The sequence below is a fragment of the Myxine glutinosa genome, chromosome 4 (assembly GCF_964187855.1).
Source record: "Myxine glutinosa chromosome 4, kmMyxGlut1.1, whole genome shotgun sequence".
NCBI classification, from domain to species: domain Eukaryota; kingdom Metazoa; phylum Chordata; class Myxini; order Myxiniformes; family Myxinidae; genus Myxine; species Myxine glutinosa.
The window spans coordinates 213,175,353-213,192,685 of NC_136264.1; the positions used below are offsets into that span (position 1 = coordinate 213,175,353).

Below are 17,333 nucleotides of genomic sequence, written 5' to 3' on the forward strand. Positions count from 1 at the left end.
CCCCCCCCCCACACTCCTCCTCACTCCTCTCGACCATTCTGCGATGTGATGGCAACAAACTTTGCACTTTGACCTCGTCCCTGGAGATGCCAATAAAGTTGAGAGCTTGAGATACTGGAGTCCAAGAGAGTCCAATGGGAAGCCCAGAGGGAGCAGTGGTACTCCATTAAAGTATAAACAAAGGTCGTGTAGGCTGTCGGTAGTTCTGATTTTTCAAGGAATGACTCGGAATGATGGAGGATGCTCAGTCTGAGACCAGCATTGCTATGGGGTCGGCCCAGGAGAGGTCATGTCTGATGTTGAGGCCTAGAAGTTCAACAGACTGAACCTCTTTCAGTGGAGGACCATGGAAATAGAGGTCAATTATTTTGATGATCATTCCGGAGCGATCAGGTGAGACTGAGATTTTATTTGATTGGAAGTCATGTCCCATTTGTCAGGTCAGCATCTAATCCATTCCAGTAGGGACCAGTAGAGAGTGACTACCTGTCTGTTATTGTACGACAAAATGTGGTATAATCTGCAATGTGATAGAGAGGGTTTTCCAAAACATTGGAGAGGCCGTTTATGTATATTCGGAACAGGACTGAGGCCAAGATACTGCGCTGTGGTATTCCAGCATCCATTGGGAGAGGAGATTCCAGTGATAGTAACGCGATTACTGTGAGAGTGGAGGAAGGTGGCCTCATCTGCCATATGCAGTGGGTCTGTACAACGATGACACACCTGTATGTCCAAAGAGATGATTTGACCTTCTTTTTATACATAGTTGAGGCTCGCGGAAGAGCTTGTACTCGTACCCTGAATGGATCGGGATGCAACAGGACAAAAGGAACAGCAGACAGAGGGAGGAAATACTAACATCAGAGTTGAAGGCCAAGATAGAGGGGGCTGGAGTGGAATGACGAGGAATGGGGGGCTGGAGTGGAATGATGAGGAATGGGGGGGGCTGGAGTGGAATGACGAGGAATGGGGGGCTTGAGTGGAATGACGAGGAATGGGGGGCTGGAGTGGAATGATGAGGAATTGGGGGTCTGGAGTGGAATGACGAGGAATGGGGGGCTGGAGTGGAATGACGAGGAATGGGGGGCTGGAGTGAATGCATGGGGTGGACAAGATGGACACAGAAGGAAACTCTCAGGAGGGAAAACTGGAAATTTGGAAGGTGTGATTGGTGTGGGTTAACGAGAGTACAAAAGATCAGGAATGGTTTTGGATTGGGGATTTTCTTGAAATTCTAACCTCGTTCCATTAATGAAATGGTATATGCAGCTTATTCATCCTAAGGGAAAGGGATTAGCCTTAAATTTGATGAGTTTGTTTATGGACGCAAGTGACAGGTAGACAGGTAGTTTTAAGGTAGTAGGTTGTCGACAGCAACCGCCCAGGGTAGTACTACCGTTTAGATTTGGGAGCGTTAAATTGGTGCCCGGAACCATCTTACACTCTCCGTGTCAGGATTGCTGCTCTTACTTCCGGTCTCATTCAAACTGGAGCTACCGGGCCTAGCTTCAACCTCTCTTTCTCGCAAACAAACATCATACACTTTTCTTCTCTTTTATTTAAGGCCTGGCCTCGATGAGGGCTATACAGTCTGTACCTGGAGCCTCCAACATAAATATATATTAGGAATGGGGGGCTGGAGTATATATATATCAAAGAGAACATTACACGTTCAGAAGAGACAGCCATTTTTAAGGATTAGAGGGAAAGGCAGTTAAATTCCATTTGTACGTACCCATGCAGATGGGAGGTTCTACAAGACCTGACATGTTGGTAACTATGGGCAGATGTGGATTAGACATTTAACGCATCAAGATTTCAATAAAGACCAAGCATCCAATTTGCAGTGTCTGGTGTTGGCTTAGCGGTTAGGGTGCCGGCTTGGGATCCGAGGATCCTGGGTTTGTTGGCTTAGCGGTTTGGGTGCTGGCTTGGGATCCTATGATCCTGGGTTTGTTGGCTTAGCAGTTAGGGTGCCGGCTTGGGATCCGAGGATCCTGGGTTTGTTGGCTTAGCGGTTTGGGTGCCGGCTTGGGATCCGAGGATCCTGGGTTTGTTGGCTTAGCGGATAGGGTGCTGGCTTGGGATCCTATGATCCTGGGTTTGTTGGCTTAGCGGTTCGGGTGCTGGCTTGGGATCCTAGGATCCTGGGTTCGTTGGCTTAGTGGTTCGGGTGCCGGCTTGGGATCCGAGGATCCTGGGTTTGTTGGCTTAGCGGTTTGGGTGCCGGCTTGGGATCCGAGGATCCTGGGTTTGTTGGCTTAGCGGTTAGGGTGCCGGCTTGGAATCTTATGATCCTGGGTTTGTTGGCTTAGCGGTTCGGGTGCTGGCTTGGGATCCTAGGATCCTGGGTTCGTTGGCTTAGTGGTTCGGGTGCCAGCTTAACGGTTCGGGTGCTGGCTCGGGATCCAAGGATCCTGGGTTCGAATCCCGATTGATCGCTGAATTAACGCCAGGGGGGTTGACTGAGCCTGTCATCCTTCCGAGGTCGAGCAAATTGAGCACCAGTTCACTTGTAATTCCCTGTGTGTCGCAAGAGGCGACCAACAGGGCTGGCGGCAGGAAGGGCATCCGGCCATAAAACATTGCTTCAAAAATGGGACCACGGTGCCCGAAAAAGGCCAACACCTGCTCTCTGGGGAAAATTGGCCTCTAAAGGTGTTTCATCCAACTTGCAGCCCTGACATTGATGCTGCTCACACTGATCGGAAAGGAGGGGTCGAGGTCACCGATAAACTGAACCTCCCATTTGTATCAATAAATGGAATATCAAACTCAAACAAGGAACTCTTTATGTGTAAACTATCGACGTATTACCTTCCTGTACGTCACGTGACCTGCAAAGCTCACTAAAAAGCTTGACTGATGCTTTGGCAGGTGTTTCGAGAGCCTGATTATCACCGCGCCATGTTGCATGGATGACGAGAGTATTTTGTTTGTGTCCACAGGGAGCAATCCGAATAAATAAGAAGAATTTCCGAGAAGCTTACGTTCCAAATCCTGTGAGTATGTTGTCCGAGACTGTAATCCATGTCAAGTTCTTTTATCTCGATATTACAGGTGTGCACATAGATGTGGCACATAAAACTTCTATTGAAATGTTATCACAGTGGAAGGTTGAGATGGAAACACCTTCCTTTCATTTTTAGCTCACCTGGAACGAAGTTCAGGGGAGTTTATGCGATGGTGCGTTGTCCGTCCGTCAACACTCGAAACGTCTTCTCCGAAAACGCTGAAGGGATTGCCACCAAATTTGGCACAAATGATATTTGTTGTGTTGTGACTAAAGTTTGTTCACGGCATTAGAAAAAATCGGGGCCTAAGGGGGTTTACCGGGGTCAAAGTGGGTCCAGCCAGGTTTGACCCCCCAAAATAGGTATTTGCTCTCTTTTCTGAATCTACAAACACTATTTCGATCAAACTTCACCACAATCTTCACCACCCATGATGTACCGAAGTTTGTTCACGGCATTAGACAAAATCTGCCCCTTTAGGGGTCTATGGGGGGGGGGGGTTTCCCCCCAAAATCGGTATTTTTTTGTTTGTTTGTTTGTTTAAAGTTTTATGATTTTGTTAGTATAATTCTACCTGCTGCCCCGTCTTCTAGACACCATTGAAATTGGTTTAAAATACCTTTAGTCAGTGTATATACTGTTTATTCTACCAGGTGAGCGCCAGGTGTATTGCCCCTATGTTTAATTTTATTTTTGTCCCCCGTCGGACTGCGGAGCGAAAGGGGGACTATGGTTTTCCCCTCCGTCCGTGCGTGCGTCTGTGCGTGCGTCCGTGCATGCGTCCGTGCGTGTGTGCGTCTGTGCGTGCGTGTGTGCGTCTGTGCGTGCGCCCGTGTGCGTGTGTGCGTCCGTGCGTGCGTGTGCGCGTCCGTGCATGTGTGCGTCCGTGCGTGTATCTGTGCGTGCGTGCGTTGAACCTTGTCACATTTGCTTTAACCACACGACGCTTCATCCCGTGAATATAGGGAGGTGGACAATTTGATGGATTTCGTTATTAATGTAGGCCTCTGGTCTTGTGAACGACTAGGTCCATAAACTAAAAAGTGTTTCCCTCTCGACAAGGCCGATAACCTGAAGTATTCGGCTGGCCTGGTGAGGGTATTAACTCTGAAATGGCTGTCGTAAGAACGGTGGTAGATCTCAACCTTTGCAAACCTCCAGATAGTGGACAGAAAATGAAAACGCCAACAGAATTTCACTTAGTGGGGCATTGCGCGGCCATGTTTCACTTAGTAGGGCATTGGGCGGCCATGTTTCACTTAGTAGGGCATTGGGCGGCCATGTTTCACTTAGGGCATTGGACAGCCATGTTTCACTTAGTAGGGCATTGGACGGCCATGTTTCACTTAGTAGGGCATTGGGCGGCCATGTTTCACTTAGTAGGGCATTGGGCGGCCATGTTTCACTTAGTAGGGCATTGGGCGGCCATGTTTCACTTAGTAGGGCATTGGGCGGCCATGTTTCACTTAGTAGGGCATTGGGCGGCCATGTTTCACTTAGTAGGGCATTGGGCGGCCATGTTTCACTTAGTAGGGCATTGGGCGGCCATGTTTCACTTAGTAGGGCATTGGGCGGCCATGTTTCACTTAGTAGGGCATTGCGCGGCCATGTTTCACTTAGTATGGCATTGGGCGGCCATGTTTCACTTAGTAGGGCATTGGGCGGCCATGTTTCACTTAGTAGGGCATTGGGCGGCCATGTTTCACTTAGTAGGGCATTGGACGGCCATGTTTCACTTAGTAGGGCATTGGACGGCCATGTTTCACTTAGTAGGGCATTGGGCGGCCATGCTTCACTTAGTATGGCATTGGGCGGCCATGTGCATCCAGGGCAGCATGGAGTCAACGTGGCACGGGGTCAAAGTGGCACGGGGTCAACGTGGCACGGAGTAAACGTGGCACGGGGTCAACGTGGCACGGAGTCAACGTGGCACGGAGTCAACGTGGCACGGGGTCAACGTGGCACGGGGTCAACGTGGCACGGGGTCAACGTGGCACGGGGTCAACGTGGCACGGAGTCAACGTGGCACGGGGTCAACGTGGCACGGAGTCAACGTGGCACGGAGTCAACGTGGCACGGAGTCAACGTGGCACGGAGTCAACGTGGCACGGAGTCAACGTGGCACGGAGTCAACGTGGCACGGGGTCAACGTGGCACAGAGTCAACGTGTTCTGCAGGAATATGTCGGCATTCTTCCACAAGGAATTCCTCCAATTCACGTTGGTTTGATGGAGACAGAAACCGTTGCCTTGGGCGACTCTCCAGACAGTCCCACAAATGCTCTATGGGATTGAGGTCCGACGATTGGGAGGTCCATGGGAGATGGGTAACTTCGTCTTCGTGCTTCTCGAGCCACCCATGGACAACACATGCCCTGTCGTCCGGGGCATTTTCCTCCTGAAAATTCATGTTTCACTTAGTAGGGCATTGGACGGCCATGTTTCACTTAGTAGGGCATTGGGCGGCCATGTTTCACTTAGTAGGGCATTGGGCGGCCATGTTTCACTTAGTAGGGCATTGGGCAGCCATGTTTCACTTAGTAGGGCATTGGGCGGCCATGTTTCACTTAGTAGGGCATTGGGCGGCCATGTTTCACTTAGTAGGGCATTGGGCGGCCATGTTTCACTTAGTAGGGCATTGGGCGGCCATGTTTCACTTAGTAGGGCATTGGGCGGCCATGTTTCACTTAGTAGGGCATTGCGCGGCCATGTTTCACTTAGTAGGGCATTGGGCGGCCATGTTTCACTTAGTAGGGCATTGGGCGGCCATGTTTCACTTAGTAGGGCATTGGGCGGCCATGTTTCACTTAGTAGGGCATTGGACGGCCATGTTTCACTTAGTAGGGCATTGGACGGCCATGTTTCACTTAGTAGGGCATTGGGCGGCCATGTTTCACTTAGTATGGCATTGGGCGGCCATGTGCATCCAGGGCAGCATGGAGTCAACGTGGCACGGGGTCAAAGTGGCACGGGGTCAACGTGGCACGGAGTAAACGTGGCACGGGGTCAACGTGGCACGGAGTCAACGTGGCACGGGGTCAACGTGGCACGGGGTCAACGTGGCACGGGGTCAGCGTGGCACGGAGTCAACGTGGCACGGAGTCAACGTGGCACGGAGTCAACGTGGCACGGAGTCAACGTGGCACGGAGTCAACGTGGCACGGAGTCAACGTGGCACGGAGTCAACGTGGCACGGAGTCAACGTGGCACGGAGTCAACGTGGCACGGAGTCAACGTGGCACGGAGTCAACGTGGCACGGGGTCAACGTGGCACAGAGTCAACGTGTTCTGCAGGAATATGTCGGCATTCTTCCACAAGGAATTCCTCCAATTCACGTTGGTTTGATGGAGACAGAAACCGTTGCCTTGGGCGACTCTCCAGACAGTCCCACAAATGCTCTATGGGATTGAGGTCCGACGATTGGGAGGTCCATGGGAGATGGGTAACTTCGTCTTCGTGCTTCTCGAGCCACCCATGGACAACACATGCCCTGTCGTCCGGGGCATTTTCCTCCTGAAAATCACCCCCCCCCCCACCCCCCCCCCCCCCCCCCAGTGGGAAAATGTTGCATCATGGGATGCAAGTGATCGCTCAGGATGGTAATATCGGGCACCACATCAACCTTGCCTTCTAATGGAATGAGTGGACCCAGACCACGCCATGAAAACGTGCCTGACACCATTATGGAACCAACAGAATCATTACCTGTTGGAACCAGGTAGTCGGTCGGGGCTGTGGAGCTCTTTGGGCTGTCGCCACACGTGCACCTGTCCACACGTGCACATATAACATGGTGAAGGACGACTCATCAGACCATATCACATTCCTCCACTGTTCACTGTCCACTCCTTGCACACCTGGGCCCACCAACGGGCATTGCCAGGTGTTAAGAGAGATTTGTACGTGTGGCAGCCGCATACCTTCCGTGTATGCTGTGCGGCCCGTGTACCCCAGTGTTTCCATTTTTTGCACACTATCTACATGACCATGACATGTTGTGACATTAGACAGTCCATGGATGTCTGTGGTTGATGGAAGAGGCCTCTGGAAATGTTTGTTTACAAAAGTGAATTCCACAAACTACAATATATTCAGGAAGTTTAATATTGACTTGATTTTTCACCCCTGTCTGTCTGTCCGTTTGTCTGTCTGTCCGTTTGTCTGTCTGTCCGTTTGTCTGTCTGTCCGTTTGTCTGTCTGTCCGTTTGTCTGTCTGTCCGTTTGTCTGTCTGTCCGTTTGTCTGTCTGTCCGTTTGTCTGTCTGTCCGTTTGTCTGTCTGTCCGTTTGTCTGTCTGTCCGTTTGTCTGTCTGTCCATTTGTCTGTCTGTCCGTTTGTCTGTCTGTCCGTTTGTCTGTCTGTCCGTTTGTCTGTCTGTCCGTTTGTTTGTCTGTCCGTTTGTGAACAAAATATCTCAAAAAGTTGTGAACGTATTCGGACGAAATTTGGCAGAGATGTAACGTATGTGACAAGGACGAAATTATTAGATTTTGGTGAAGATCCGGATTCGGCTAGTCAATTTTTTAAAATGATTCTTCACCATTGAGTGATATGGCTAACCAGGTGGAGGTATGCTCTCTACTGAGTGCAGTTCTAGTTCAGTTATTAGTCCCCTACCGGTGTACACCGGAGGGGACTATAGGTTTGCACTCCGTCCCTCTGTCCGTCCGTCAGTCCGTCACGCAAAGAACAGTTTTCCGGACTTTCTTTCTAAACGCTTAATGCTAATGATTTCAAACTTGGCACATGGTTTCCTCATGATAAGTTACAGATCAAGTTCGAACTTCACGACGTTTCGATCATTTTTGACAAAGTTATGGCACTTTTAACTTTGGGAATTCTGATAATTCTGATGATCCTTAACTCAGTGCCATTTTAAGTTTTAATTTCCTTTAAAAACCATTTTCTCTGCAATAATTGGTCCGATTGAGATCAAATTTTCACCGTAGGGGGGACTCAGTCTGTAGAATATTTCAATGGTAATTATGACGTCACAGGTCACGTGGTTCGGCCGCCATATTGTTTTTCGTGAAAACACGAAAACACCTTTTTCTCTGCAACGGCTGAACAGATCGAGGCCAAACTTTGCAGGCAGAATCGCATACGTCATGCGTCACATGGTTTCAGAGTTATGACGTTTTAAAGCATGAACCTTTAAAACCGAGCTCCTCCCTCATTTTTGATCCAATCGAGGGGAAACTTCACAGATCTGTTCAGCACTAAAATGTCCTTTTGGAATTTGCGATAGGGCACTTGGTTTGGCAGATATCGTTAATTAAACGAAAATATTTTTAAAAATGGATATCTCTTGTTTATTCTCGAGTTCTCCTCAAGCCGCACCGCGCGCCCTCAACCTCGTCTAGCGAACGTCAAAAGCGCGACACAGCGCGTGCTTTCTGGAGGGTCGGAGCCAAGCCGAGCAACATATATATATATATATATATATATATATATATATATATATATATATATACACATCGATCATTGATCGTGAACCGGAAAATATAATAAATTACTGATATTTAGCGACTCGAAAGGTTCTTTATCAACAACGTATTTTCTCGTGCTTCTGCTGACCTGTCTGCAAGGTGTATAAATCGAAGTCCCGAGTGCGAATCACAGGTGAGCCCGTCCTGAGGTAATTAGCGATTGGGAACGATTTGGAACCTGTGGGTAAATAACTCTTGGTAATTTCCCCAACAGTTTTCCAGACGACAGACTGCTGGTAGGGGACATGTATTGCAGCGCAATACTCAGAATGCTTGTTTTTCTCTGTAGTATTCATTGGTCTTACAAATGTCTTATTATTTGCTTCTCAGATTTAGGATAAGTGAGGTCAAGACCTGTCCACGCCAAGTCTTTGATAGAAATATGCTTAGCTCTCTTCCCTCGAGTTTAACCCAAATACCTGGCCATCAAGTACCACCTGGTCAAATCCATCACGTACGTGCTAGTCTCTTCACTGGAGGTGTTGTACCAAATTGCATATCCTCCTTAGGGGGGCCCGAGGGGGTGCATAGAGGGTGCCGCTTGTAGTCGGACAAGTTAAACCATCACATCTTTCTTTTACTGAAAGTATAGGCCTAATGTATGCGGCCCTGTGTTATTATTTATAATGCCCACTGCCTCAGGTTGCACCAAATTACCTGCAGTAATTACATATCCTCAGTGCACAAACGAACAATTTGAAATCCTCGATGAATGCTTAACTTTCGGGGGTAAAGATCATGAATTTGTTTTGAAAGCAAATGATTGCACTCATTCTGCTAAAGCTCGATACAACTTGTATTTGATTGGCTTTTCAAAGCAATAATTACCTTTACCTGTTTTATTATATTTGTCTTTCCTTCCCAGCCTTTGTCCTCGCATGCATCAAGGTTGTTAACCTTCAATCGCTGATTTGTGTAGTAGCTATTGATTTTTGTATATAATGTTGAGGCTCATGGAAAAGCTACAAAAAGGTGTAACAGAACAAAAGGGGGAGGTAAGGAAGAGGAATAGAACCACATAGTCAGGAAGGAAAAACTGGAAGCTTGGGAAGATGTGGGCCTGGGGAGGGTTAACAGGGGTAGAAAAGATCATGGTATCTTGGAATATCAGTGTAATTTTTAATCTTGTTTCCTCTGTGGGGAACGTGATGGTTTTTGCAGACCGGTGCCACAGATATCCTCATTGACGGAGTTGAGAAGCGGAACCGGGCGCTCGATGGAGACATCGTCGTGGTGAAGCTCATTCCTCACCATGAGGTATGATACATCCAGATATTTTCCATATTTGGCAGCGAGTTTCTGATAAGTTTTTGGTGTGTGTGTTGTGTTGTGTTTTTTGTTGTTGTTGTCGTTGTTGTTGTCTGTCATCTCCATATAAGGGTTTCAGAAGGAGGAACGGAGTCTTCCCAGGTCTCGAAGTATCCATCTCCGTTTGGTAAGGGGAGATGGCGAGGGTCAGGTAGGGGGTACGATTCATGGACCAAGTTGTGAAGTTTTCTTGTTCTCCCCGAGGGTTCCGAAGATCATCACCGTGCCCCGGACAGCGTCCAACTGCAGTTTGTTTGTATTAATACTCCCAGGAATGGTTTTTAAGATCGCTGTAAGGTTCTTCTTCATTATTTACGTTGCTCAAATTTTCATTGGTACAATTTCGTCACTCTTCAGCTTCCAGGATATTTTCACTTCATTTTTGAGGTCTTGGTATTTGGTCATTTTCTTGATTTCTGCATTGTTTAGGCCAAAATTGCAGGGTAACTAATACCTCAATGAGCAATGCCTTCTTCTTTTTTTTTTATACCTAAGTACAATATCCTGTCGCAATGTATTGTTTTCTATGTTCACGCTCAATGGGATCATCAGTTCCTACATAAGCATTACTTCCTTGTTTTCAATTATTGCTTCTGTTTCATGTTTCCACGAGTTTTCTGGGACTGGAATATTGGGACTTTTGTAGATATCCTAGTGGATTACTCTACATACTTTGTTGTGTCTTTGGGTATACAGCTGCTCTGACATGAGTTTTTTTCATCCAGATAGGAGGTGGCTCGTACTTTCTGTTTCTACCTTGCAGAACCTACACTTGTCCGATTGACTCAGTCCCTCCATTTTCTTAAATCTATTGGTGTCGTGTCCTTGGTCTTCGGCATTTATAATGATTTGTTCTTCATCCCAGTTGAGCTGACCTCTTCTCAGCCATTCCAAAGAGCCTTCTTTGTCTATGCCCAATCTGTGCAACAATTTTTTTTTGTACATCTTCCTTCTCATTTGTTGTTCTCCCAGTTGTCGGTGTCCCCCGGCATCTCCCAGAATATCCCGTTCTCCCAATATCGACTTCACTCTAGGTAGGATTTGTATTTTGAGGGAATGTGAAATATTGTGCCATATGCAGGTCCTAATAATGTGATCAGAAGTTCCAAACCAGTTCCCAACCAAAGAAGCGAGTGTAAAATCTGTAGGAAATTGACAACCATGAAACTTTAATATGGTAATTTTATTACAATATTATATTATAATGAACTAACTTTGCAAATACTTGCAAAGGACATTAACGTGCAGAATGATACTCCGCATAGGTGAGTGCAATGTAGGTTCGATTCCCACTCCTTATTGGAATGCTGTATTTATTTTACACTATTATAAGAAAACTTTTCCATGACCTTGTCTCTGCGTCATGTTGGTCATTTTCTTCCTCTCGTAATCCAAATCTTTTCCCTCCTCTTTCCTTGATTTTTCTTTTTCTCTCGGAATAGAATGAGGAGTACAGAGCACAAGAAGGAAATGTGTGTGTGGAGAATGGAGAGCTTGCAAATGAATATGATGGAGATATCTCCACAAGTGACCTCGGTGAGACCTTTTATCCACTTCCCGTACCCCCAACCCCGTCACCCTACCCCACCACTCACGAATAGCACACTTGGTTCAGGTTTTGTCGTAAGTTGTGGTTGTAGTTGTTTATTCGGATGTAGTTAAAGTGGATTTAATGCTGGATTCATATTGTAATGATGTATCATTTATTATTTACCATAAACATAGGCTATATCAACAACTTCCATATTGACAGGGGAGACATTGAATAACAGGTGGTGTGTTTTGTAGACTTAGCCTCGTGTGATGAAACTAGGCAAGATGAGTCAGGAACTTCCTCATTGGGTGAAACTGTTTGTGTTCAATGGGAGATGTTTTGGTGAAACCGACGGTGTGTTTGTTGGCAGACAAAACGAAGGTGGACACGCTCGAATCGGACTCTAATGTTGCACCCAAGTCGAAGTACAAACTGGGAAAGGTATGGAACGCCATGTGGGATTCCTTACTGTTCATATTGTCCTTTGACAAGTTGTAACGCATTCCATGTTGTGTTGATCACGAGTTCAGAAATAAGGTGGGACGTGGAGGGGCAGGGTAGGGGGTTTGCATCTATATATTTGTATTGCCAAACATTATACTATTTCTTCTTTAAAGGGAAAAGTTTTGATGCAATAAACCTTCAAAACTTAAAAAATGCTGTAATTTACAACACGTGTGAGAAAACAAACCTATCAACCTTTTTATAATGGATAAACACGATTTGGTATGGACGCCTCGGACGTTTTAGGTCCACACGGTGAGGGACAGGGGAGGATGCATTGGGGGGACGCAGGAAAGGTGGGGCGGGGGGGAGAGAGCTCAGAGGGTGAGGGACAGGGGGAGGAGGCTGGAAAGGTGGGGTGAGAGGGGGAACTTAGAGGGTGAGGAACAGGGGGAGGAGGCTGGAAAGGTGGGGTGAGAGAGGGAGCTCAGAGGGTGAGGAACAGGGGGAGGAGGCAGGAAAGGTGGGGTGAGAGAGGGAGCTCAGAGGGTGAGGGACAGGGGGAGGAGGCTGGAAAGGTGGGGTGAGAGGGGGAGCTCAGAGGGTGAGGGACAGGGGGAGGAGGCTGGAAAGGTGTGGTGAGAGGGGGAGCTCAGAGGGTGAGGGACAGGGGGAGGAGGCTGGAAAGGTGGGGTGAGAGGGGGAGCTCAGAGGGTGAGGGACAGGGGGAGGAGGCTGGAAAGGTGGGGTGAGAGAAGGAGCTCAGAGGGTGAGGAACAGGGGGAGGAGGCTGGAAAGGTGGGGTGAGAGAATGCGCTCAGAGGGTTGAACACAGGGGGGAGCCGAGAGGGGGCTGAACATGGGGTGGAAGCCGAGAGGGGGCTGAAAACACAAGGGGAAAGCCGAGAGGGGGCTGAACACAGGGGGGAGCCGAGAGGGGGCTGAACACAGGGGGGAGCCGAGAGGGGGCTGAACACAGGGGGGAAGCCGAGAGGGGGCTGAACACAGGGGGGAAGCCGAGAGGGGGCTGAACACGGGGGGAAGACGAAAGGTTTGATGGTGATGGGATGAGGCACAGTGAGGGGTTGTTTGAGGGGGGGCAGAGGAAAGTAGAAGGTTGGGGGAGGTGGAGGTATGAGATAGAAGGGAGACGAAGTGGGGAGGAGGCAGCTTTGAGAAGGAGGTGGGAGGAGGGAGAATTTGGGAGGGATGGTTGGGGGGGGAGATTTGAAGGGGAGGGGTTGGGGGAGAGTTTTGAATGGGAGGGGCAAGGGGGGAGTTTAGGAGGGGAATGGCAAGGGGGGAGTTTAGGAGGGGAGGGGCAAGGGGGGAGTTTAGGAGGGGAGGGGCAAGGGGGGAGATTTGGAGGGGAGGGGCAAGGGGAAAGATTTGGAGGGGAGGGGCAAGGGGGAGTTTAGGAGGGGAGGGGCAATGGGGGAGTTTAGGAGGGGAGGGGCAAGTGGGGAGATTTGGAGGGGAGGGGCAAGGGGGGAGTTTATAAAGTGGATGATTAATGAAAGATGAACATTTATAACAAATTGGGTTTGTTGTGATTTTCAAGTTAGCGATCCGTTTAAGAACAATGGAGGAGGGGTGGAATGAATGAGAATTTAGAGCATGGAGTGATTTGGAATCATAAGAGATTGAATATTTTTTTGAAATGGAATGAGTTGAAGAGGAAATTGAAAGGAGCCTTTTAAATAGGAAGAAAAACAGCGTGTTGTAATAAATCACTGAATAAAACATTCCAGGGGAAAGTTTAAACATATTTAAACAGAACCGTGAAGAACAATGTTATATTCACAAAAATACCAATGGGGAGAGGGAGCCTAGAGGGACGACCACGAGTCACTTGAACAGGGCAAAAGGTGGAAGGCAAGGGGGAAATGGGGGCGGGGCGAGACAGCGCATGTGGGCAGAGGCAAAAGCACACGATGGGACAAAAGCACACGAGGAGAAAGGGAAATAAAAGTTTGTTTGTTTTTGGGGTTTTTGGGGGGGGTGTGGGGGTTACAACGTTAGACAAATAGTAGATGTTCGGTGAAGTTTGGGGGAGAAGGGAAAATCAAAAAACCTAGCAAAACCAGCGAAGGAAGAAACAAACTTCGACGGGGGAAGCCTGAGGCTGCAAGGCCTCACACGCCGCGTGGCAAACAAACGATTAATTTATGATAAACACCGAGATAAACACCCGAGAAACATCCAAGGGACACACTATAAGTTCACACGCCGAAAGATAAAATACAGTTACGACAAAATACAATTGTGAACAGACTTAACTTTGAAAACGTGGAGACCGTGTGGAGCTTCGAAAATTCGTGACGCCGTCTCCAACCTTTATCTATCAATCAATAAAGGTTGGAGCTAATGATTTCAAACTCAAATTTCAAAGTTCCATGACTTTGCTCTTAATGCTAATGAGTTCAAACTTGGCACATGGTTTCCTCATGATAAGTTACAGATCGAGTTCGAACTTCACGACGTTTCGATCATTTTTGACAAAGTTATGGCACTTTGAACTTTGGGAATTTCCCCAACAGTTTTCCGAACTATAATTTGGAGTGCGGTAAGTCATAATACTTTCTTCTATGACAGTGCTACCCAATGCCGATAGGGGACATGTATTGCAGCGCAATACTTAGAATGCTCGTTTACCAACCAATTGCTCTGAAACCCAATACAGCCCTTCTACTCGATGGTCTGCAGGATCGCTTGGTCTTAGATTTTTCGATTTTGCATCACCGGGCCTCCCAGGGAATCAGGGGACCTCCGAGAGGATCGGTGGACCTCCCAGGGAATCGGGGGACCTCCCAGGGAATCAGGGGACCTCCCAGGGAATCGAGGGACCTCCCAGAGGATCGGGGGACCTCCCAGGGAATCAGGGGACCTCCCAGAGGATCGGGGGACCTCCCAGGGAATCAAGGGACGTCCCAGAGGATTGGGGGACCTCCCAGGGAATCAGGGGACCTCCCAGAGGATCGGGGGACCTCCCAGGGAATCGGGGGACCTCCCAGGGAATCGGGGGACATCCCAGGGAATCAGGGGACCTCCCAGGAAATCAGGGGACCTCCCAGGGAATCAGGGGACCTCCCATAGGATCAGGGGAGCTCCCAGAGGATCAGGTGGCTCCCATGAAGTTTCCGCCAAATCAGCAGAGGTCATGCAGAACTACAACCGCAAGAGATGACCCTCAGCAGTTTGTTCTGTAGTCACACTATCGGCTTCTTTCATCATTGTGTGTACACACTCCTTTTGCTGACCTAACGACATGTTTGTCCAAAGCTGATTGTCCGATGGATTTGTTTGTCCAAAGCTGATTGGTTGATCGACTTGTTTGTCCTAAACTAACTGCATTTGTTTTATTTATTCCTTCTCAAACATGCAGGTGGTGTTTATTGTGGAACGCAAACATTCACGTGCAGCCAAAGGGTACCTGCGCTTGCCACAAAACTACTGTCGCACTGCAGTTCAAAGCGGCAACAAGAAATCTTCATCGCTCTCCTATGCGCTCTTTGCACCGACAGAGCATCGCATGCCACGAATGCGCATTCCATTGTCCAGGTGTCCCGCAGAATTCCTGCAACAACTGCGGGAGTTTGAGCAAACGCTCTTCGTGGCCCGCATTATTGATTGGCCGAGACATTCACGCCTACCAGAAGGGTGAGGTATGGGATGGGAACGCATCAAATTTTCTGCTGCACTAAGTATTGTCACGTGTACGCGCCAACACATATGGGAGCCGCATGGGCTAGCACGTACATACAAGGTATGACCCCAAGAAAGGTGAACGGTTCTTATTGGCTGGATCGACCACCGAGTGGGGACGGCTGCATTACCCCAATTATTTTATTTTTTTGCCTGATTATAGTGACCTAATCGTTATTCCCACACAAATGGTGAATAGGATGGTGTTCTCACTTTGATAAATCACACATGTCTTAAATTAATGGCGACAATGAAACTAATGGGGATGACGAGAAATATTTCAATTCCATAGGTACTACCCAAAAGGCATGAGGAACAATCAGAAGTGTCTCCAGGTAAGATGGGTGTTTAACACTGAAGCACATACCACCTGGAGTAGCGCTCTTAGAGCACATACCTTCACTAGGCCGGACAGTTTACGTTTTGTATTCCACTTCTGGCCAAATCCAGATCCGGAACCTGAACGAAAATCGAATCTCGTTTGTGTGACGGGGCAACTCGTCCACCAACTTGTCATCCGTCCATGACCTTTCGAGATATCCTGTTCACAGACAAACAGACAGACAGGGGTGAAAACACAACTTAAGTCCACCTTCGGTAGCAAAGGTAATAATTCGATCCACAAACGCCTCTCCATATTGGCCACGGATTCGTACAAATAATGGAATGGCCACAACATTCGAGCCTGTGTGCATATCCACAAATTACGTAAGCATGCCATTATTTACAACAAACACACACAAAGTGGTCGCCCTACTCCATATCGTTCATGTAATTACGATATCCTAGTGCAATGTGTGCTCTTCACCAGAGACTGGCAGTCATGACCGCATGACCAGCAATGACGTCACAATGTTGCTTCAGCTACAGTAGCCTTTCAGCTGACCTTCAACCTCTTGTTTCCCCTGTCAGACAATTATCCAAAAGCTTGGGTTTCGCAGGTGAGATTGAACCCGAGACCGAGGGCATACTTATGGAGTACGACGTCGATTATTCCGAGTTTCCAGAGGAGGTGCTGCACTGCTTACCACGTGCTCAGCCATGGAGCATTCCTGCTGCAGAGATCGCCGCTCGCAAGGACTTACGGTTTGCTCTGAGAGGGATTGCTTGTTGTGGGGAATGCACGGCACCTTCGTACGGAAGTGGTGCATGATCAATATGTATGTAGCCTAACTGAAAGATGTACGACAGCAGAATGAAATGGTAACTGTGAAAAGGAAATTGTGCATTTTGTTATGTGAAGGGAGCCCTCAAATAGTAGTAACGGTAAAATATCTGTAAATTACACGTAGACTTTCCTTCCCCCCCCACGCCCCCCCCCCCCCCCCCACCATGGGGCTTTCACACCTCGTCATCCTTGCAGGCTGAAACAATGTGTACTACTTGGGGAGGTTGGGGGTGGGGGGAGGGTTAATTTTTCCGGGAATTGAAAATTCTTCTATTCGACCATGAATTCCAAATATGGAATATTGCATTATTCTTTCATTCCAAATATGGATTATTGCATTATTCTTTCATTCCAAATATGGATTATTGCATTATTCTTTCATTCCAAATATGGATTATTGCATTATTCTTTCATTCCAAATATGGATTATTGCATTATTCTTTCATTCCAAATATGGATTATTGCATTACTAGCCGAAACCCGTGGAACATCCACGGAAGGGAGGATGTGGTGTATGGATAGAGTGTACCATTATGGATGGCATAGGGGAGCACTCATGGGATCTTCTTCTTCTGGTAAGCTCCAATTTTTTCTCTTTAAGTTAAGTCCAATCAGTCCTCTCTGCTCGAAGTGCTCAGGCCATGCCTTCCCGCTCTCATACTTTTATTT

General features: G+C 47.9%; 1 protein-coding gene across 4 annotated transcripts in view; it reads left to right on the forward strand.

The window, feature by feature from the left end:
* DIS3L2 (DIS3 like 3'-5' exoribonuclease 2) overlaps positions 1-17,333 on the forward strand; it is a 586,325-nt gene that overhangs the window by 531,594 nt on the left and 37,398 nt on the right. For all 4 annotated transcript variants that reach the window (XM_078776999.1, XM_068114366.2, XM_068114368.2 and 1 more), the window contains exons 6-11: positions 2,952-3,005; positions 9,667-9,762; positions 11,256-11,349; positions 11,718-11,788; positions 15,177-15,451; positions 16,409-16,582. In XM_078776999.1, the coding sequence (XP_078633125.1) occupies positions 2,952-3,005; positions 9,667-9,762; positions 11,256-11,349; positions 11,718-11,788; positions 15,177-15,451; positions 16,409-16,582 (764 nt within the window). The remainder of the gene's footprint in view (positions 1-2,951; positions 3,006-9,666; positions 9,763-11,255; positions 11,350-11,717; positions 11,789-15,176; positions 15,452-16,408; positions 16,583-17,333) is intronic.